At 39.7% G+C, this 23994-nt stretch overlaps 2 protein-coding genes across 2 annotated transcripts in view; both read right to left on the reverse strand.

Moving 5' to 3' along the window:
• Window positions 1-433: 433 nt before the first annotated feature.
• Window positions 434-3321, reverse strand: LOC103899193 (thyroid adenoma-associated protein homolog). The gene is made up of 2 exons (XM_009279620.2): window positions 3156-3321; window positions 434-1969 (listed from the first exon to the last, which is right to left on the reverse strand). Exons 1-2 carry the CDS (start codon window positions 3291-3293, stop codon window positions 1631-1633), a joined length of 477 nt encoding a protein of 158 aa, XP_009277895.1. The 5' UTR covers window positions 3294-3321; the 3' UTR covers window positions 434-1630.
• A 1324-nt stretch (window positions 3322-4645) lies between these two features.
• Window positions 4646-23994, reverse strand: part of LOC103899212 (thyroid adenoma-associated protein homolog) — a 47104-nt gene continuing 27755 nt past the window's right edge. The window contains exon 8 of the mRNA XM_009279638.1: window positions 4646-4710. Within this exon, the coding sequence (XP_009277913.1) occupies window positions 4646-4710 (65 nt within the window). The remainder of the gene's footprint in view (window positions 4711-23994) is intronic.

Consider the following 23994-nt stretch of genomic DNA (forward strand, 5'->3'; position numbering starts at 1 on the left):
CTAAGCCTAAGCCAGACGCCGGCACGGCTGAGGCAGACCCTGGCGAGGTTAAGCCAGACGCCGGCACGGCTGAGGCAGACCCTGGCGAGGTTAAGCCAGGCCCCGGCATGGCTGAGGCAGACCCTGGCAAGGTTAAGCCGGGCCCTGGCACGGCTAAGCCTAAGCCAGATACCGGCACGGCTGAGGCAGACCCTGGCGAGGTTAAGCCGGGCCCCGGCACGGCTGAGGCAGACCCCGGCGCTAAGGGGGCCGGAGCCGGGCCTGGGCGCGCGGGTGTGTACGGCGGTGCTGCAGCGCCACCTGCTGGGCGTGCGCCGGAACACGCAGCGCTCCTCTTGCGGCACTGGCCGTGGGAGAACTGCTAATTACCTGCGTCATCATCATCAAGATTTACGACTAAACTGTGCTAATATGCAATTACGTGAAGAGACTGAAAGCGAACAACCGTTTATTGGAGACGTTGCTCTTCCAAGGAGACTGAAATAACAAGGTAAAGCGAGGTACATCTCCGTTGTGGCTGTGCCCAGCTACGCTACAGCCAACCATAAAGTCACAGCCCTTGGCTAAAGGAACGTAACAATACCCTTTTTAAATACGTATGTATTTTCGGTGTCTCATTTTCATATTGAAACCCAATTTCAGTTTCCAGAAAAATACATCTGCAAAGCACAGCAAACATTTTTGTGTTTCAGACGGTGACACTGTCGAGCACTCGCTATATCCCCCACAGCTGCCTCACCTGAGCGCCGGTGACAGCATCTCCCGGGCGCGAGCGCTGCAGCACAAGATCGCTTCTGGCACACTTCTGGGGGCCTAACTCTACCGAGTAGGACCTTACTTTCCAAGTCCGCTTGCAGAGCAAGGTGTTTTGAAGTAAAGCTGAAACTGTTTTGTTCGCGGTGGAACAGCTGCTTTGTTTTGAACGCAGCAGTCTCCATTTTAGAGCAATTTTATAAAAGTAGTTATTTGATTTATAGGAAAAAAAGAGGCACGCACAAGTCTAACTAATGCTGTTTCCATGTGCAAAACAAGGTTACTACCGAAGTGAGAATCCTTGCCTTCCTCCAGAGGAAAATGCAGTGAAATTTAAAATGTAGTCTAAAAATTGTCATGGACAAAGAAGCCAAGGTTTGTTTCTTTTCTTTTAGAAACACTTAAAAATAAAATTAAAAAAACCCACATTAATTTAATAATTACCATTCCACATCTTGAAAGGAGACCCAAAAAAAAAAAAAAATATCAACTTTTTCTTGGCATTAAAATACAGGAGGTAAAAATGTGGGATAAAATGTAACTTGACTACAGGTGGCCTGCACCTGGATGAATGGAAAATATTAGGTTTAGCTGCTTTCCTTCCTACAGTAGCTGTAATAAACCATGCTCAGCTGAATGAAATTAGCAAATGCATTTAAAAGGAACAGTCTCCCACAGCACATCTGACAAAAAAAAAAAAATCAATGGACTTATATATAAAAAAAAAATGTGGTTTTAGCCTGAATACTGAATAGTTTGTTGCAGGTTTACCGGAGTCATTATAGCAATCCCTTATTCCTTGAACATCGTTAGAATTCAGTCTCCCTGCCCATCCAGTAACATGTGTGCAGCTCCCTGAGGATGAACTTTTAGTAATTTACTTTTCCAGATTTTCATTTTTGCAAGTATCATCAGACTTCAGCAGATTTAATATTTTAAGGCAGACCGATATTCTCTCGTTTTGAATAGCCAATCTTGTGAATTCTGCAGTTTTGGAAAATTCTGGAGTCGGACGTAGTGCTCTAAGAAGGTGTCCAACGAGCTGGGCTTGGTCCAGTGCTATTCTTGATAGTCGATTAAGTTCTCCGTGATCTGATAAAGTTAGATGAGTCATTGATATAAGCTGTAAAAGGTGCTTACTAAGTTGTCTGACATGAGTCAACTTCTCTCCCCAAAAATTCACTTCCCCTTTATCAAACAGGTAATCATCTTCTTCCTTAACAAAAGGAAAAACAACAGTGATTAGAAAATGATTTGTGGCCTTGATCATAATGAGAAAATTATGAAAGATATGAAAGAAGATACATAGAGAAATAAAGACAATGCAGGCTGTTACGGAACAGCTTCTTTATATTAAAAAAAGGTAAAAATTCATATGCATCGTTTTTCAAAAGTTTGAGAAAACGCAGTAAAAGAAGTTCCTACTTTGCCAAAGAAATTTTACCTTCAAAAATCAGGCAGTTATGGTAAAACTCTTGGGAAACAGTGGAAGTAAATAGTAGTCCTAATCCTTAACATGTGCCTGCCTTCCCCTGTGAAACTGTCTTATATTTCACAGAGACCTCTCTGTAACCAGTATGGTAATTTGCTATATCATGCAGCTTTTGAGTGGATTAAATGAAAAAGGAAAATTGTATCAGCCAGTGAAACATCAGAAAGGCATACCTAAATCACAAGCTTAAGAAAAGTTTCATAATATATTTCATGGGTCATATTAATTGTCAACAAACTTCTCAAAGGTGTAGCTGCTCCTGCTCCTTCCGGTTTACCTTCCAGCATTATTTTGATTTTTACAGTCTTTTCAAGACAAAGAGGGCACAGCGTATTATACAGCATTAGGTTTTAGAGAACCAGCGTAGCAAAGTTTTTCTTTATGTAAATAATCCTTCTGAAGACAATGACTGATGTGAACGAGGCTGTTTCGTGTGCTATACAGAATCAGTCATATGGAAAGTGGCACGAAGTTACCAAATATTTAAATGACACCTCTAGAAAAGCCAGCAGTTGGGAGAACACTGTGCTTGAATGCCAGATGAGCCTGGAACACCCACAGCAGCAGTTTAAATTCAAGGCAAGCCATCATCTGCAATGATACTGAACGCAATTAGTTACAGCCTCAAAATGTTTCAGTCAACAATGATTTGTTAAGTAACTCTTGATTTATTTCAATGTTTGCTTATTGGTCTCTTTAATTTTATGCTGATATTGCCAGGAAACAGACATCAAATTACTGTTACTCTAAATACTGTCCATGTGAATTGTTATTTTAAATTGTAAATCAGTTAATACTGGAGTAGCGATCATCAGGCTTCATCAGATGAGACATTTCACTCTATTCCTACCACAAGACTGTGGAAACGTAGCGATCCCAACACGAGATAGCAACTGGTTCTTAAAATTACCGGGGCTGAAGTCTCGGAGTCTCTTTTCAGATCGCTGTCTCCCAGCAGCCACTCCAGCAGGATCGGTACACCGGCACGGATCTCGCCCCACCGCTGGAGCAGCTCACACAGTATGCCAAAAGCTAAATCCAAGGCCATCGGAGCATTCACTATCCTAAGTGCAAACTCTGTTGAGAGAAAATACGCGTAACAACGTATAGCAAGACCACAAACATTTTCAAATAAAATCAGCACAAAAATTATTTCTTGAAAACAGATGCTGAATTCACACAAACACGTTTAGAATGATGAATTATACTGCAAATAAGTTATTAGATGAATGTTTACTTCTGTGCCACTTGGGGCCTTTACTCAATTCCAAAATAATACATGAAGCAACTGAAAATGCTGATGCTTAATATTTTTTTCCTGCCCATGTAGTGACATTCATTAATTTGGGTTTAACTATACAAAGATGTCTGTCAGAAACGTCTCCAGAGGCAGTCCTGACACTATTACATGGTGACTATTTTCACAAAACTGCAGCTATGCCTAAAATCTGATTTGATGTTTCACTGGAACTCAAAACCTACAGCACATTATATGCTTTTAAAGGGCTGGGATAGAAAATGAATTATTATTTGGTGTGCAATCTCTTTATATAAAGTAAGATATACATACATATATACACACACACACACACGTTGAGAGAGATAAGCATGCAAGACCGGCTCAGAGATGTTAAAGAAGGGAAAGGCAGAGGCTGTTTACAGTACCATCACAGAGCTATATTTATATTTATACAGGTTTGGCTATTGGCTGCTACAGTATTTTCCCTAGGGAGCGAAGAAACCGAGAAATCATGCCAGAACTGTACACAAAGCCATCATCCACACCGTATTTCTTCCCTAAACTTCCCCACTGCTCTCATTTGGGCATATGCTGTTTTAACTGTGTGGTTCCTAGGGCTGCCTTCAATAAGAGAGTACATAAAAATGCCAGAAGCCCCGTTTACACAAGAACTCCAACTGCATTCACAGGTACGAGTTTCACCACCGGTAACATTAATGCAATTTCTTTTTTTAATGGGGATGCAGGAAGAGGACTGGAGGAGGAGAGCTAATGAACAAGCCCCTGTAAAAATCCCCATTACTGTAAAACGGATTTTGGCAAAATTCATCCTTGTCCATAGTCACCAGCAAAAGAACAACTGTTCACTGAATGGTCTGTCTTCTAAGCAGTGATATCATAAGGACACATCATTCTTGAAGGTTGTCTTCTGCGAGCAGACAACACAGCAGAGTCAGAATTCTTTGGTAAAAATCCATACAGACATACGGTAAGGCAGACCTTACTTTTTGTGTCTGAGTGTATTTAAGTGTTTCTCACGAAGGAGAACGATTCTTGACATGGAAGAGGCATAGCAGTGCAGCCAAGACCTGTCCTTCACAACCCACGCTCAGAGCTGCAGCATGACTGCAGCACAGAGTTCTGTAACACCTCCCGAGGCCTCATGCCAGCTGCAGGTTTTCTAGAGTACGCTGGCACAGCAGAGAAATGTAGTAAGACACCAGGACTAGGGAAATACATGTGCCAACGAATAAGGAAGCGCAAATAAGGAAGCGCAGGGAACACCTAGGGGCCAAACAGACTGACAGAAAGCTGGGTACATGGTATTTGATAGACCAGGCAATGTACTGAGGACATTGGGGAGGATGAATTAGTATTTGAGACCATGAGAACAAAGGACCATAATAAGGAAGGGAGTGAAGGAGAAAGAACAGATGGTCCCTTCTTTATCTTGGAGTTAGATGAGGGTAAATGGAAATCTCCTTGAACAAGCAACAGGAAGGCAGGCAGTCAATCTCTTGGTGACACTAATAATGTTACATACGCAGTTTGTCTCTGCTAGACAGTCAAATCAAATGTTCAAATCTGTTTTCTTCATGTCAGGATTTATCACTGTATCAGGACGTCGCTCAGCTTTGTCCATGAGGGAGAACTTGCAGGGGTGCACTGCGACATTCCCACACCATTTATTTTAGGTATTGGGGTTTTCAGGTATTTTTTTTGTTGACACTTCTTTCCAGAACTTACTTTTTTAAAAAAAAAAAACTTGCTTTCTCTGTTGCTGTGCCCTACGTGGTGCCAGTCTGATACTCTAAGGAATGGGTACAATGGTTGTCCTCTCTGTTTTGATTTGCTTAGGCTCAGGTAGAAAACAGAGTTTCATTCAAGTGCCATGGGGACCTCAGAAACACTGGCAATCCTCAGAGCTGGAAGAATAGAAACTAAAACGGAGCACGGGGTTCCGAGCCTGTAACAAACATCCCGGTTACAAATGCAACATTTTAAACCCAGCTCTTTTGAATTCTGATGATCCTTCAGAGTTTTACGGACGATTACTGAATGCCTCCGATTGTCAATATTTATATAACGTCTCTTGCTTGTGTCACTTTATTTGTATTTGAATATTTAGCAAATTAAGTGATGCTGGGAGCTAAAACCCAAACATGTTATTTCCCACTGCTGTCTTCCTGAAGTTAGCTGTTGCTTCAGAGGACTGATTATAGATACAACTGCAGATATGCAAAATACCTGCCATTTTCTGGGGCCTTTTTTCCCTTTTAAGATTTAGACTCCTTAAGTGTAAATATGGTGATGCTCTCTGTGAATTGGAACACTGGGCTACTGAGAAATGCACCAAAACATATATTGGGGCCTCTAATTCTGTTATTATGTGAACATGCTGAAAACTACAAGAGGTAGCAAAACAAGTAATGCTGAGGTACTGCTTAGACTGAACTTGCTTGCTAGCAGTTTTTCAACAGCATGACACAGAAGAAAAGGCAGTTTTGTGGTCACATAGCACGGCAATCTTGTAGGGAATCCTTGTATCGCAACAAAGGAAATAGTAAGGTTTTTTGGTTTTTTTCAAAGAAGAGAAGAGAAAAAAAATTACAAGAAAAACATATAAAGGAGGTCTAACACACAGGAAAAACATGAAGACCCTGAACACAGTACCGACCCAAAAGGTGCCGACTGCCCTTCTGTGAACTGCAGACACCATTCACCTGATCAACCAAACTCATGCGTCAGTTCTGATGTTGAGACCAGAGAACACCAAAGCAACATCACTTTGGTAATGCGGAAACTTAGGCTTCAAAAATTTGGGTAAGAGCCTGCCTACCTTGGGTTTTGTGCTAGAGACGCTAGCACAGCGGCCTCCTGGTACTTGAGGTATTGACACAGATTTAACAATAGATCAAATTCTGGCAGATGAAGAATTTTTGCTTCCACCTGCCCTGCCCATCCCACCTCATCCCATCCCACTCCTGCAGAGCATCAGGAATGGCTCCATGGTTTCTGAATTGCTTCCTCAGCTGCTGTTACTTACAGAGCACACTGACATTAACTGACTTTGATAGCAGTTCACACAAATTTGATGCTAGAATAGTTCAAGATCAGTTTTGGGGACTACCATTGCCACAAGGACAACAAAGAGATGGAGCAAGTATCCAAAAAAGGTCTATCAACTCCCTAAGCTTGGAGTGCTGAAGTAATACAGATAAATAACAGCAAGCAAAGTTACATACATACCCATTATTTAATAGGTAAAAAACGCTTTCAGAGGGGAAAATGTTCTATTGCTTTGATGACCCCCAGCTCTAAAAGTAACAGCAACGGATGCTGTAAGCATGTACAGAATCTTTTAAGATACCCACAAAAGGTGTACATCTCCTAAAAATAAACGTACGTCTCTTCACTGACGTATTAACTGTTTACAAGAACTGCTTCTCACATCATTTGCCTGCAAAACAGGGCTGATTTTCAAGAAGCCACATATTACACATGATGCTGTGTTCATGACTCACACGCTACAACTTCAGAAAGTGGTGTGAGCAAGTTGGAAGTTCACCAGGGGCAAAAAAGGCAGATGGCTCTCCTCCCCCCGCAGCCCCCTCGGGCCACGGGCTCCTGATGCTTACCTCCAGCCAGCTCAGGTACTCTGCTGATCACCTGGTAAATTAATGCTCAGAATAGCAGAATACGAATTTGGCACGCAACTCGGCGTGTGGGTTCTTCTGCTGGGCTGGCAGGCTGGACTGGTTACCCTGCAGTCAGAATTGGTACAGCTGGGAGCCGGGGAAGGGAAGATCACAGGGCAGCGGGGGCAAGGAAAGAGGCCAAAGGGAGAGCGAGACCTCCCTGTTCAGCAAGCTGTTAGCTCAGGTCAGCTATAATCCGAAACTTCCCCGTCAGAGTCATGTAAACAAAACACTAGCAGAGATGACTGAAATGACTGAGTATTTATAGCCTTTCATAATCTAAGTAACTATTTAAAGGAACTGAATAAAAAATTTCAGATGACAGATTTCTAGAAGCCGCTCACAGCTGGTTACTGCCACAGGAACTAAACCAGCAGAAATCGAACCTGAAGACGTAGCTGTTACCAAACACTGAAAATACAGTAGTGCTCCTACCACAACAAGTTCTACAGACTATCAAAATGGTGTCAAAACTATCAGTTTTTTAAATTCTAAAACATGTCTATGTTCCAACATGCAGAAACATCACGAGCAAGATAAGCATCTCGCTAAATAAGCCACTACAGGGGCTGAAATACAAAAAAATTCTGTACGCCTTAAACAAGTACTTACAAGCAGAAGAATTAATACTACTCCTTGAAATGAAAAACAAAAGATAAGAATCAGGTACTACATGTTTTTTTCATTTTGAGGAAGTGCATTTTCATAAAGGGAAAGAGGTTAAGTACTGCAGTGTTTTAGTCTTTGTGAATCCACCCACATAAAAATTAGACCTCCCACATACACATTCATATACTCCAAAAGCTTTGATCATGCCAGATGTAAATATTTCTTCTAGTAGCCTATTACGTGTCCTCCAACTATACAATTGTTCTCTGTTAAAGCCTCGGTGATATTATGGGGAACTGAAAGGATATATTAAAAGCATATACACAGATTTTAAGGACAACCATGATAAAATATAGGCAAAATATAAAAGCAGAACCTATTCCTTGCCTAACAAAGCATTTTGTAATTGGTTTTATACTGGAAATTGTTAACTAAAGTTAATTTTAGATCAGAGAGTAATGCAATTTTTGTAAATGTATACTGTGTTCAGAACAAACATAGAGAGAAGTAAAACTGCAAGGAAGCTTAGTGTAACAGCCCTGAGAGAAAACCTCACAAAGAGCAGCGTACCAACAGCAAGGATGTTTTCAAGGAAAACATCTAGGGTAAGTTCCTCAGCTGAAATTACAGAAAGTATTTTAGGTAGACCGGGTATACTCTAAATTGGTGAAATATTTTTTACTTTTTTTTGCGCAAAGTGCTGCCTACCTAGGTATAAACACGACTACATCGCTATCAATACAGCACCTCGTAACACCCTGGTAAAATAAGGTCGTATTCTTGCTTCAGAGACAAGCATGGGCATTTAAATCAACAAAGCTCACTGAATGATTGCTTGACAAAACTGGAGATTTATCTCAGGTTTTCTGATACATCACCTTAACAAGACGGTGAATATCAAGCAAGAGACCAGGTTCCCATCCAAATGATGGCAGATCCAGCATCACAGTCACTAATACCTGTAATGCTAGATTTGCAAATGGAAAATTTCACCTATTGAATCACTAATCACTTTTTGTTGCATTGAAGGTTTTTTCTTTTTGGTGTTAAGTAATAATCAGGTTTGCCCCTATTCTTGACATATCAAATATAAGAGAACTGAGTGAGGCATTGCTGCAGATATATTTTTTACTTAAAATACTGTGTTTATGTATGCACAGGCTTCATAAAACTTAAAAAGCCTTCAAATTTAAAAAAGAAGAAAAATCCCACTGGCCCAACCCAAGAGTTACATAAGCTGGTAAATAAAGTGAGGTTAGAAACTGAATTTCTTATGTTGAAATAACCTGCTTACATGTTCTACTTTGAGCTAGACAGGAATTGTGCAACTCCGCAGCAAGGCAACACACAGGTGTTTTGTCACCAGAAAAACAACAGGACAGAAGAAAAACAGTAGCAGTAGGTAGAAAGTAAAGGGGTGTTCACACCCACTCAGTCTCCACAAATAATGTTACAGTGCTATCAGCCTTCTGGGCACTAAGATAAAGAGAGGACAACTGAGAAGTAAAACAACAAAAAACCCCACAGAAATGGTAACTGTTGTGCCCGGATAGTTGGCAGATGGCTCTTGAAAGGGTGCTTGTTCACTGCACTGTGTCAATGTAAGTTACAAACATCAAACTTTCCACTTTTTAAATGACCATTTATGTAAAATCTAACATATAAGCAGATTCCTTTTTATAGTGTTTCATAAAATCAAAGGCCATTAGATCATTTCTATCCTCTCGAGAAATAGCATTCCCTAGATGACGTACAACTACTTCATCTGTTTTCCATTTCCCTGCCTGAGTCTGTTTTATAGCCGTGCTTTTTCAGGATGACTTTAAAAGGAGGCCCTTCCTGACATCATGCAACACGATGTCAAAACACAACACTATTACAAAACAAACTAATCAAAACTAATTTCTTAATAGTTGCAGTCTCCGAGTAGAGTGGCAGTGACGCTGCTCTCAGCTTTGACTTTGATTATAAACAGATCTGAGTTAATAACATGTCTGATTATGACGGAAACTTGCAGCTCAGGACCGAGCAGAAAATTAATTAAAGTTCCTTCTTGAACAAAAAAGCACACTCATATTCATCATCTTTTCAAGCCCTTTTTTGGAATGTGAACAGAACAGTATTTTTCAACTCAGTAACTAGATTTTTTTTTTGCCTCTTTTTGAATATGTATATGCATACATAAGCTTTTCCCATGCAAGCCTTGCCTCCCGTACTCAAAGGGTTTTATTACAAAACAACCACAGCTCACAGATCTTTCAGAGGAAATGAGCATTTGGACTTTACCACTCACATTACCGCTTTTGTAGAACCTCCCCCCCAAAGCCATGTTCTAATTTAAACAGCAGAAAACCAATACCCCCTGCATAAACCCACTGAAATCACGCTTTTCCTTTTGAAAAGGTAAAAAAAAAAAATTATTCAGCTAATTGTTTAAACATTGCCAATGAAAATGTGAGTATGTTTTTTAACGCAAATTACCTAGTTATTGGAAAAATGAAGATAAATACTCACAGTTTCAAAATTAGTATCACTAGAACTAAATATATGACTGAAGACTCTTGTTATTGGCACGTTCCAACTAAGGAACTTTTTGCTTAGCACTGATGAAGATTACTGAATGTATATGAGATGTATGTTACAGCTCTGCTGTAGGAACACAGGAGACAAATTTATCTCCGTATCATAGCTGGGATTTTAGAGCAGTATCTGGAGAATGGTGGTGAAAGGTTTGTTATTTAAGGGATAAAGGAATAAGGAAAGGGTGGGTAATCAATATAGAAGACTGTACACGAAATTCTTCTCGCCACAATACTTGAAAACCGATATAGTTTGGGCAGAACACTCAAATACGTAAAAGCTATTTTTAAAGCAGTAATAGAAAGGCAGGCTTTCCTTCATTGCTATGGAGTCATAGCCACGACCATCACAGTTTGCGTAAGGAGCCTATCGAGATGGGTAAGCTGCTGTCCTGTTTACTCACTTGCAATTAAAACGCTGATAAGAAAAAACACGTAATAGATTATTCACATGAACACTCCATTTAACATTTACCGCTTTTAGACTCCAGCGCTGAGCGCATACAATTATTTTTCATGTATTCTTTCTTAATTTTCAAAAGTATAACAACTCATAACCTTTACATAAATGGTGCCGCTGTGTAATTAATAGAGCTAAATGAAGCGCTGCTAGTAAATGATCAGTAGCCAGTCTTTGACGGATGAGCTGATTCTAATGCAGTCCATTCACTTTCAACTTTAATTAGTAGCATTGTATTCTACAAAGCAAACGGTTCCTTCATCCATGTGATGATCTAACGTTGTATAAGTGGGCTGAGAACAACTTGTAAGGTGTTGTAATAAATTTGGCAATACAAAGTAAAAAGTCACAGTGACTACACGTTCTTATATAATGTAATTCTTTAAAAAGCAGTAACTAATATAAAGTTCCCACTGCAAAAGCCACTGATTTTAACAAGTACCATACACACAAATAAATCTTGCTGAGACAATTATGAGTTTCAATGCTCCTTTTTCATTAATTAAACCAAGTGATCTGAATTACTAGGTGTATGATGGTGGAAATTTTTGCAAGACACAAAAACGAGCATAAAAATGCTATGTTTTTCTATACGAGCACTGATGCAACACTATACTTCATTTTTTTTTGGTACTATAACCCTTGTTCTAGATGCATGCTTGTTGCAGCTGGTGACAACTGCTAAGCAAACTCTTCACTTTTGAATTACTGCAATTTAGAGTAATTTCAGATTATTGGAAAATTTTCTAATAAACATATAAAAATTTGAAGTACTGAAGACCATTTAGGTTACAATATGCTTGGATCTTGTTCTACATTTTCTCCCGAATGTTAGTTTACACTGGTATGTCTCATCCTTCTTCCAGCAGTTCTGCTCTAAAGGGTGGGACAATGCAAAGTTGCAGATTCCTGCAAGCTGGGGCTATTGAGCACGGCTGAGTAGAGAAGACACTTGCTAACTTACTACAAAACATCTGATCCAGGTGTAGGTGCGACTTACCGAATGCAGGTATTTTGGAGTAGAATAGCAAAAAGCAACTTGGGAACCTCAGCAACTCAGTCTCCATATCTGTTCTGATACCTTATAATGAAATAGTATGGGGACAGACTGTTTTTAAGATTATTTATATTTAATTTTTATCTTTGTTTCCTATTACTTATTAAAAAAGGGTGACATTTGAAATGAAGTGACTATAAAATTGTTCTTATGGAAAGTGCCATAAATATTTTGTATAATAATTTATGTCAAAAAGGTTTATGATATATTCTCAGCTTCTTTGCTGGTCAATTCTCTAAACCCATTATCTCAGCACATTAAGATCAGAATCTAGTGCAAAACCTCACAGAAGCTGTTCACTGTATGAACACTTGAAGAAAAAAAACACCCCTTCGCATCAAAAGCTTCCAATGTAGCCCAGATAGACAACAAACGAATAAGACAGACAAAGGGATGAAACGTGCGTGTAAAGAATAGCTTACGTTATTTCTATCTTTTTGCTGGTGTATACACACACAGATACACAATGCCGTAAAAACATCATTGAGTTTGCAAACACACTGTAATGTTAGAAACTACCAGAACCACAAAATACTCACACTGCAAGTGCGTTACTAACAAATGACTGAGAGGATGTTCTTTCTTTCCCTGTCAAGATCCAAATGCCTTCCGATGCCTGCTGCAAGTTGCTTTTGATGTAGCGTAGCGTATGATCTGTTGTTACATGGTTTTTCCGACATTCCAATGAAAAATGTCAGCCTGACTCTCGAGCTGTGGTCTAGACAGGCAGGTGCTGCCAGGGACCTCTATTCAACAACTCAGTGATTACAGATCACTTAAGGGCAGTTCTCCTGCAGGTGTCTAACAGATAAATTAAGCGCAGCCGCATGTCTTAATCCTGAACGGAACATACCTATCTCAGAAAAATTTTTCAAGAGCATTTTTTCCGTTTGAGAGAACCATTTGCTCTTCACAACAGGAAGAAAACGCACCAATGATTTCACTTGAGAGTGAGTTGTCTCACCCCACATCTGTAGGGTGGCTACCTGCAACTTCACCTGCATCTTCACCAGACACAACACCATTTTGGAGGCCTTGGCATGCTCAGGTGGATCAGTAAATCATAACATGATTTGTGTGAATTACTTTGGGGCCTTCTTCCAAGTAAATTTATGGGAGGAGTAGGAGCTGCTTAGTCTTGCATATAATGTGAATATATACACAGACTCTTCGACTGATAAATATTATTCAATCAGTAATCAGAGTTCTTCAACGGAAAGTCTAACATAGGTACCAATATACTTGTCTAATACATATTTTACATTTGTCTTTTCCGTTTCCTTCAAAGTCCTTTGGAGAATTGGTTTGTGTCTCTTCAACTGAGAAGGAACTAAGATAGTGCTGTGAGTGCTCTCCCCAATATACTGATGTGCTGAATGCAAGTGCTCCTTGCACAAGATACCACAAAAGTGAAAACATTTGTGTCTCACATTAATGCAGACATGAACTACGCAACACCAGGGACTCCCCAGTCAATGGGAAGAAACCTCTCTTTCTATTCTCTCCGCATTTAATACATGGCTTTGACCTTTCTTATTCCAACTATTCCAAAATATTCTACACAGGCAAGGAAGACAGAATGGCTAAGTAACCTGTGACTCTCATCGTTCATCATGATACGGAGTGCTTCACAAATCACCTGTATTTATACAATGTCCACAGAAAGAAGAAATGGCACTATCTACTCTGTAGGCAGAGTAGACAGCCATGAAGATTAAAAAAATCTTGACTGATTTTAGATGTCTGATCTGAGACATTATGACCTGTTTCACTGAGTAGTCCGCATCCCATAATGCTTTAATATTCAAAATGCATTTCACTCTGGCTTCAGCTGTATGTGCTCTGAACTCCTGCAAATCATGCCTCCAAGGTATCTAGCTAAGCACTCGGCAAACTAGTGACCTCCTTTCCAAACTCTGGTTGGAGTGACTTGCTTACCTGCACAAAACAGCTCTCTGGGAGAGGCAGGGATAGAATGCAAATAGCAAGAGCAACACTAAATGGCTTTGGCATGTCCCTTCTTGTTATCCTGGTCTTACTATCACTTTCAATTTTGCAACTGAGTGAGTACTGTTGGAGATGATTGTTTCCTATACTGTATGTTCCTGATTCATCATCAGAGAAAATCTGTCTTGTCTACTGAATTCTAAAAGAACAACTGTAAAAAAAAACAAACTGTGATAGTGTAGCTAATCCTTGCTTCTTAATACATGCAGCACAATGAGGCTGAATTAAAGTTGTGTTTCTGCATTTTTGGATACTTGGCCTTGCAATCTTACAAATATTCTTAGTGTGGGGAAAGGCTGGAAGGGGAAGATGGCAATGCATACGTGTAATTTTCCAAATTGCAAAAAAGAAGAAGAAAGCTATACCTTACCCAAATAACATGACATTATATTGAAGCTCATGAGTCACAGGACAGTGGAGACACAAGGCTGACCACTCAGGCGTCTGCCGCTTGAAACTAACGGAATAATAGGAAATGGTAGCACCACTGGAGACTGGAGGTATACCCCATAGCACTGTTCCAGTGTATCCTACCCAGTCCCAGTCACCAGACCCCACATTATCTCAACACAGGTCTAATTATCTTGACGAGTTAAGCTCTGGGTTTGACGCTCAGCCTCATAACTACCTTCAGTCACACCGTCTCCCAAAATGCAGAGAAGCTCCCCTTTTACCGCCTTTGTTAATTCTGCTTCTTCCCCACATTATTCCTCTTTTGGACCCAGTTCAGTCTCCCTCTTGCTGCAACTTTCATCAAAGATCTTTCTCCTCCTTTATGCCCTTCTCTCACATTGGCAAGAGCAAGTCTTGCCAACTGAACTCTTGAGGAGTTAGGGTCTCCTCCCCTAACCAGACTGAGCATCACCTCCCCTTCCCTAACTCTCAATGGTTCAGCTTGACTCTTTCAGCAGTCCACTGAATTTTTCTGGTTTAGCTTTTTTCCCTTCCCTGACCAGAACTGATGGCTTATTCCTCCCCATTTTGCTGATGACCCACAGGTATTATTGAGAGCACAGGAGTTTTCATTTCAAGTGCCTAAATGCAGCCTGGCCCACAGCTGCCTGCAGCCACAGCTGCGGAGTCCTGAGGCACGGTGTTCCCAGCACAGAGCATCCTCAGTAGCCCTGCTGGGAACGCAGGTAAGCGTTTCAGGAGCAGAAAAGTTTAAGCTGCTTAGTGAACACAAAAATCTACGGAGGTTTTAGCTTTTAGGCTCCTTTCAGTCTCTACTGAATACATATATAAGCGTAGCATTTTATAGTCCTATTTCTCAGCCAAATTTGTACATATTTTACCAAAATATCTTGCTCCAAAGCATACATGTATAACAGCATTCAAAGAAAAGGCCTTCCATTTTTTTTTGTAGCCTGCATAAAGATAGCATTTCCCCTAATTTCCTATGTAGAATCATGTCTACTATAATAAAAACAAATAATTAAAGTAAAAAAAATACTCACAGTATGGAAAAATGAGTACCAACTAGTAAGGATTAACACAAGTAGCTGAAAAACAGGATTTTATAATGAGAAGTGTTAGGCAACCCTAACAACAGACCATCAACCCTCCTTATAAAAACATACAGTTCACACAATTAATTTAATTTACAAAACAAATTATAAAGAGAAGATGGAGACAGAAAAGCAGAAGGCAGTAAGTTTACCGAAGTCAATTTAAGGTCTGTTGAAAAGGTGCAAGAAACACGGAGGATGAAGTGGGAGGGCAGGTAGAGATGAAGGGAGCACTCAGAGCACAGAAAAGAGTAACAGCTCTGGTATATTTTATTCAATCAGACTGGCAATCTACAAGAATAAACAACATCAAAGGGATTTTTGTCCCATTTTTTAACAAAATAAGGAAATCAGCAGGCATGCTTCTGTGTACGTGTTTCCCACCACAACTTCTGAACCAGCTGTACAATTTCAATCCAGTCTGACAAAAAGGATAAGCGAATCCAAAATATTAAGTCTTGTTTCTATGAAACAGGCCAGCTGGGTAAAGAAAAGAGACCCTATTACTGTCCCGCCTAGTGAAAGGCTGAAACTTCAGTCATTAGATGAGAAAATCTACTTATCTGCAAAACAAATCCATGAAAAAAACAAGCTCCCTTCATTTCATTGCTCAAGGAACTTTCTTTCCTTTTCTTTTTCTTTTCTTTTAAATAAATAATGCCATTTGCGGTTACACTCCACACTGACATATGTCTTTAACACAGATATGTCTTTAACATAAAGACTCTTTTTGTCTTTAACATCTTATTTTTCAATCAGCATGTTTCAAATGAGTCTGCTTCAGGAAAGGCCATATTCTACTTCACCCTGCCATGGATGGCACTAGTTGAACCTTCATCACTAATTGTGATATTCACATAAAATCCTCTAATTTGGAGGATTTACCTTCACTCTCTGACTGCCTTCCACAGTGTCACAGAGATAATCATGCCAAAAATTAAAACACATTGCAAAAGGCGGCAGCTAACAAGCAGGGGCTGCCTGTATTGCCTTTACTACTTCTATGAATTTGAAATGAAACCACTGATGTGTTCTACAGACCAGCAGAGGACAGAATTCAGTTTGTATATATAAGTACTATTTCATCCTGAGATCCCTTTATCCCTAGGCTCTCCTTACACCCCATTGTATTTGCACTCCAAAGTCTGCGCTGACCTTGCAATAGGGGAGCGTGAAGTCATTTGCTCCAAAGAATCGAGTCCTCTATACTTTGGAATATAACCTGAGAGACTGTTTCTCATCTCAGTATGATCTTGCTTAATTAAACTAATTACGCAACACACACTGCTTTAGAAGAAGGAAATCAATATTGGGAACATCTTTTCTGAAAGACCCCTGACTTGCTCATTAACGCAGGTTTATTTGATCCTGCTGCTGCTAGCCTTCAGAGAACATGGGACATACAAGTTTTCCTCATGTTTCTGAGAGGCGGTGGTGATGGAATATGGGATGCTGGTATAGTATATTGCAATATGGTGATTTACTTGAATAATTTACATTTGGGGAATTTGAATTAAAGAGGAAAGATACTCTGGAAATCTAATTCTTAGTTGTGCTTCTTAATGCCTGTACATTAGACAGAGAGCTTTCAGTAAGTATGAAGACATTAAAAAGAAAAAAAAGATCTATCTTCTGCTGTTTACAGCAAAAGTAGGTTAAGTTGAGCACCTCAGTGTAAAACAATCTACAGTCTTGAAGTTCTAGTATTACAATATACAATATACAGATTCTGGAATTAGGGAAGGTTGGTTTTGTTTGGGTTTGAACTTTTAAGTACAGCAAGGGGAGGTCTACAAAGTGTAACTGTGGTCTTCAACACAAACATGACATCAGCTTGTGTGTGTCTGCACATGAGGGAAAGTAAAAGGGTAATTAACATAGTACATGAAAAAATGAATGGGTTTTATTAGCCCTGGTAATAAGATATTGTAAGTCTAACCTCCACTGTGATCAAGCCAAGTGTATAAGTTAATCAAGACCTTCACTAAAGTATTTCTGTTAACACTTTCATCTTACCAGTGGGAATTATTTATAAAACCATTTTCCACTGCTAGCATGACAAGGTGATCATTAACACAGCACAGACCATGCAAAGGAACAAAATTAAAAACATGCAAAAGTGGCATTACACTGGTACTGTAAGCAACTGCCATAAATAATTCTGCTCCTCAAAGTGATTTCAACAGTCTTGCTCTAAATCTAACAAATCAAAAGCTCTTTATAAAAAGTCTAATTCTTGAAATTTAAATTTCTAGGCTTCCCAAGGATGTTTAACTTGACTTTCTCATGCATGAGAAATCAATTTGTTCAACCAAGCCAGTTCCGAGTTCCCCCTGTAAGAGCTCATTTGGAACCGATTATAGGAAAAAAACGATACTGAGTTTTACACATTTACAGGTTTTGAAGTAAGAGCCCATTGTGTCCCATAACTGCTTCCCACCACCCCACCAACACACCACGAATTAAAGCAACCAAATCAGTGGGAAGGCTATGGCTCAGGGAATCGGCAATGCAATAAAAAAAACTTTCATTCTAGGGTGCCGCTTTGACTCTGGCACAGGTAGGTACTATCTTGGTCATTAAAAATGCTGAGTGCTGATTTACGCGAAAACAAGCTGGTAGTTTAGGTTAGTTCGCAAAGGTACTTATATTCTCTACCTCACTCCCACCCACACAAACACAAATGAAATTCCTTGTGCAAAAATCTGCTTGCAGAAATGTATCATCTCCTCATTCTTGGTGAAATAACTCTCAGTGCAAAATGACATTACAAATAAATATCAACATCCTACATGCACGCCTTGAAATGGGGCATGGGCCTCGCATGGGACAAATATTTTGCATAGGGCTCTGCACAGGTTTTCAGGATCATTCTTGCAGAGGTGATATCTTACGATGCAAAGGGCAGAACAAGAGGAAATTTGCACCGTTGATATCTGTTCAATCTCTGCTGCTGAAAGACAGAGACCTTCATTCTCCACAGCTGTTTTAGAGTTTTCCATAAGCAAAACATTTACAAAAGATAAATTTAATTATTTCCCATAGCATTATACATTCACTTCTTAGCATATGTTTTTGTATTCTTTCTATGTATAATATAGATATTTAAATGAACATTTCATATACTTAGCTTAAATATGAACAGTTTACAAACTACATGTCTGCAGTACTGAGATAGACTTCTAAAGTTTTGCGCATTTAGGGCTATGAGGTAACAAAGGTATGGAAATAATTAATTGAAAACTTGTAAAATTTATCAAGCTCTCCAGCCCATCACATGATTTCAGCAGGTATCCCATCTCAGCCTTTACAAGGAACACCACATGTGTCTGGGTGTGCCTTCCCAGGGCTCTCCCAAATCTTTCAGATCAGAACTTCTAGAATATCGTTCTCAACTGCACTGTACGTGAAGTTGATATTCAGGATACCAAAATCATCAGAGATGCTGGGCCATATTCATTTGGACTTCTGCATCTTAAGCAATCTGAGGAGGAGAGGAGCGGTTGCAGGTTACGGGTAACTGAAGCCTTTTTGTGCACAGTCCCAGTTAGAATAGCACCCTGTTGTTCCAGCTTTCACCTGTGCCAGGTAATGAATGATTGAAAAGTTACCACCAACTTCCATATTCCGATGTTCAACCGTGTCTAACCCCTAGCTGGATGCTTTGAGAAAGTGAGCTCCCTATAAAAGGAAATTATTTTCTTTAAGTTGTACGCAACTCCCTTTCATTCTGTCAGTGTTGTTCTTTCCCCTATTCCCTTTTCCCAATTCCTAATCATTAAGCAATTCTTCTTGAAGTAACAGGATTTCTTTTCTATTGTTGTTTGGCTGTTTTGCAACACAATCTAGCTTAAAAAAAAATATTTTTTTTTTAATAACTGTCCCCTTATCAAATTGCTCAGGTCTGTAGCCATTGGTCTTTCAAATAGAAATCTCTTGGGACAGCTTTACCCTTTAATAGCAGCAGTGAAACAGAAGGATCAGTATTAATAAAATTAGAGAACTGCAGCAACTGATTAGGGAAACAATACAATTTGTGCCCAGACTTCATTTTTACAAATGAAGGACAAGCTACAACATTATTCCTGCAAGTTTCATTTCAGTTTTTCGAACCAATAAAATTGGAGTCCATTTATTCAAATAATACATTTGAACCTTGGTATAACAAGAGCTCAATACAGTAGCAAAATGTCATACAGATTGTAGGCCAAGTCCTGCAATCTTCATATATCATGGAACCTCTATTATGTCTCTAAATAAATCGTATTTCAGAAGTCTAGACACGATTAAAAAGCTGAACATTTTTGTCGATTCTTAGCATGCCCACAATTAGCAATGCAGAATGCCAGCGACAAAAAGCAAACAAGAAACCAAAACAACAAAAATCCACAACAACTCTTCATGACCTAGCTCTAAAAACTAGTCAACATAGGGTGGACAATACAACTTATTTTCACCTGGCATTCCTTGACATTCTTTCACACTCTGGGGAACAGAGTACTTTTGTTCCAAAAAACTAGCTCTTCTGCACTTCCACCTCGTTCAGAGAAAACACAAAATAGCTCTGTTCAGAAGAATGTGATCAGTCCTTCAGTTTTTGTTTACTCCTGAAGAGGCTGATTTTGCATAGTTTACTGGCCTGGCTTCCAAAACTATTTTTTCAGTTAAGATAATTAACACTGCTACTTACTTTTTCTATAATTAATCCAGGAGTAAAAAGCAAACCAATATGAGAAACACAGTTTTTGGGTTTTTTTTTTTAACACTAAAATACCATAGCTATCTCTCAGAAATGAAGTGCAGTGTTTTAAAAGCAGATGATGATCAATAGTGGTGCTATTTTGCCTGTATCAAAAGGGCATACACTTGTTAAGCTAACAGGGACAACACTTTTACAGCATATATCAGAAAACCCGGTTTCATAAAAAACTGCAGGAGGGTGTGAATTCACTTTGGCTTCAAGCAAACGGTTCTTCATTAAGATTTTACTCAGACACAAAGACTCCAAGTTTAGTAGGGAAGCTGTGGATAGCAAACAGCCTTCCTCTTCGTGACTAAAGAGAAAAGAAATGGCATCAGAAAGGAAAAAAGCGGCAGTCAGTATATTCAGTAATGGGTCCGTGAGCCTGAAGGTAATTACCAAAGAGTTTTCTGAAAAAAAATATTTAAGCCCATTCTCTATCTTTTTCAGCCAACTTCTCCTCTGTATCTAAGGACAACAGCTAAACATTATTCAAGAGTCACCATTAAACCAGGAAACAATCACATTAGAAATGCAATCTAAAAGACCTCAATTACTTCCAATCAGATCTTCCAAAAGTTTTCATAATAGGAGATATTTTTAGGGTATAAAACTAGAACGTCAGATATAAAAGAAATATTATTACAAAGACCCAAAATATACCTATTAGCATAAAAATACGATATGACTGGGCTACAGGTCAAATCTGCTCCTGAAACAGCCCTAAATTTATTCTAACAGAGAGACCAGATGAATTCATTTACACTCCTAGACCTCAATTCTTTCATCCTTGCAACCGACCTGTAATTGTTACCTTCTTAGAACTATTAGAGCAGATGTAAAAAACCCCAAATTATAGCTTCCAGCCGCAGTAAGTATTTCATAATCTCTACCACGTGTCATTTTGCTTTCTGGAACAAACTTCTTAAATGAAAGGTCACCATAGTCATCAGGTAGTCACCGACTAGCACAGGTATTTACCATCTATTTAGTTTGCCAGAATTTAAATGGTCATCATTACACGTTTGTCTCCCTGCACAAATCCTGCTCTGTGCATGTGCATAAGGAAATACTCACTATTTAAAGCATGGAAGGGGAAAAAAGATGCAGCTAGAGGTATGGTCCCTTAAGCAGAAGGCTGAACATTCAGCATTTTAAGGAGAATGTTGTCCTTTTTCTCTGTGAACCCTATTCTACTTATGATCTACAATTACAGATAGCTAAGTACATCATCGGTGATGTTACCTCCCATGGTTTACAGTACTTTTCAGTAACATCTACTGCACTTCACCGTGCAGAGTGTTCTAGTAATTCTCGGCAGCAGACCCGCCGCCTCCCTCGCTAGGACCCGCTTCAGAGGATTCCCAGAATACGCAGGCAGCTGTTTGACCTTTCCTCCCGTCCTCAGCATGCCTTATCTAATATAACCGAAGAGCTTTCACCACCTTACAGTGTCTCTGAATACAGTCCTACGCCATGTTTGAATACAATGCTGTAAACTGCTGCCACTACTTTACACCTCTCCACTGAGGCTGCAAGAAGTATTGCTTTTAACATAGGCTATTACATAGAGTCCATGCACAATCTTTTTAAAATAAATTTCATTCGTAGAAAATCATCTCGTTCTGCAACAGGAGCAGCTCTGCTTTGCTGTAAGTTTTTTCTGGTTTTGATTGTATCACGTCTTTATCATACTCTCTTCTGCTTCTGCCTGGATGGGTCTTGTCTATGTGCCTTTTCTGCTTTCCACTGCTTAAAGGCCATTTGGATAAATGCCACCTCCCATCTAAATCCTAACACTCAGCTCAAAAGACTCCTCTTTTTACAGCAGGTTTAGAAATCCAGTTCTTTCTAGTGAGCCGTGCATCTAGTTACCAGAATGCAGTTATCAGGAAGACTGTCAAAGCAGAAGAAATCCTGGAGCTGATCCCAGAAAAAAAATTTCAATAACCTTCCTTCCACTTGTCCTCAATACAAGGAACATAAACATATTTTGGCTAACATGATTAGCAGTTTTCCATTAGTAACCCAGATGATGCTGTGAGAATTTCTGGACCGTTCCCAAGCAACCCGTGGCATATCACAAGATCTGACGGGAGATTTTTCTGACCAACAGATTCCAAAATTATAAGAGACTCTCAAAGTAGCTTAAATATAATGGATGACAATAAGTACTTTTTAAATGCTATTTCCAATTTGCTGGTTTTTCCTACCCAGCGCACTAGGAAGGACCTGAAATTGATCCAATTGTGGAAAGCTCTTAACTTTCCACACCATAGCAGTTGATGTCATGCATCCAGAATGAAGATTTTCAATCTTCTGTATGCAGCTGTAACCATCCGCAGCACTAACAACCTCCATTTAAAGGCCAGCTAGTGGAAGAGCTCCAGACAGCAGTTTCAGCACAGCTCTTTCTGCAGACGAGTTCTGACTTCGTGCTTTTTGTAACCCCTCCATCAAATCTCTAAATAGAAAAGAAATTCAAGTCTCGGAATAGAGAAGGAAATGCACAAGTCTGACTTAAATCAAGAAAAGGAAATCTATCACCTATGATCCTGCCACAGACTCCAGTTAATGCATCCTCAAACCAGTTTGCATGCATGCAGTTCCCTAGTTTATGTTCGGGTAATTACCACTTATTTCTCAAAGCCAGGCAGCTGACAGAACTGGTTTTAAGAGCCACAACTAAAGGAGTTGTCTGGGGCCTCAGAGGTCTACTAGCCTAACCTGAACATCCAGTGCATCAGAAAAGTTGAACCCTACACATTAACCTTTGTCCAGGATCAGAATAACCTGACACTTGTTTTATTCACCGCAGTCACCCGTTTGCCTCACTAGAAGGCTACGCCAACACAGAAATAGAGCAAAAAATGGTGAATCTGTCCCCAGGTTTGGCAAAAGGATGAACACATTAGTCATATGAAAAGAAGAGTTCTGAACATCTTGTCAGCATCCCTCCTTTATATGCTTCATCGAGAGAGAGAGAGAGAGAGAGCGCGACGTACAACTTGCATACTGCACAGAGCAGCGGTGCACAGGTTCTAAGCCCCAGTTACTCTCCCGCTCCATTCCCACAGCACGGACTTAGCACTCTGTAAGTAAACAGTTAGGTCTGGGGAGAGGAGGGTTAACTCAACATGCTGATGAACTGATGCTTTAAGAAATCTATTTAACACATTTACCCAACGGTAAACACGTGGAAGAAAAGGTCCTTTTGCTATGGCCAAAGTTTGCATGTAGTTCAAGGAATAGTTTGAAAACAGTTTCAAATGCCAACAAGCACTTGAGGCAACAATTAAAATAAAATATCTTTCTTTACTGTTTGCTGTGCAGTATGTGGGATGCTTTTATCATGCAGCTGAACACTACCAATGACAATGGTATTTTTAGCATTTTAGGTTTGCCCAGCATTTACTCTTAGCTGTTTCACTAGCAACTGGAGCAGATTAAATCTGAGTCACTTGTTCTGAAATACTTCATGGATCAGTCGTAAAGGACATTTGGGGTACAAGTTTTGGGATCATGCCAGTCACCCATGATTTGCTATCACCTGTGGTGTTGATGACAAATGCCAGACCATTGTGCTGCATTAACATCACACAGACTGTGTTATCTCTTATCTCTCACTCAAGTGATTTACTAGATCTTCTTAGGGCACAGATGTATGAAAACTTCTGCACAGCTTTAGGTTCACTGAGGAAGATTTTTAGAGGACAGGAAGAAACATAAATCTGAGCAGGATTTCTTCTCTCCTCATCTCTTTCAAATGTTAATACAGTTAGTCTGATCGTTTATCTTCTACTTTCCTACCTCTGCTAAGGCTTATTTACACCACCAGCCCCCCCCCCCC

This window comes from Aptenodytes forsteri, unplaced genomic scaffold (assembly GCF_000699145.1).
Source record: "Aptenodytes forsteri isolate BGI_AS27 unplaced genomic scaffold, ASM69914v1 Scaffold195, whole genome shotgun sequence".
NCBI classification, from domain to species: domain Eukaryota; kingdom Metazoa; phylum Chordata; class Aves; order Sphenisciformes; family Spheniscidae; genus Aptenodytes; species Aptenodytes forsteri.

Coding starts and splice junctions, on each gene's coding strand:
- LOC103899193 (XM_009279620.2), bottom strand. CDS start 3,293: ATGGCCTTGGATTTAGCTTTTGGCATACTGTGTGAGCTGCTCCAGCGG. Junction 1,970..3,155: donor ACTCCGAGACTTCAGCCCCG/GTAATTTTAAGA, acceptor CCTTTTGTTAAG/GAAGAAGATGATTACCTGTT.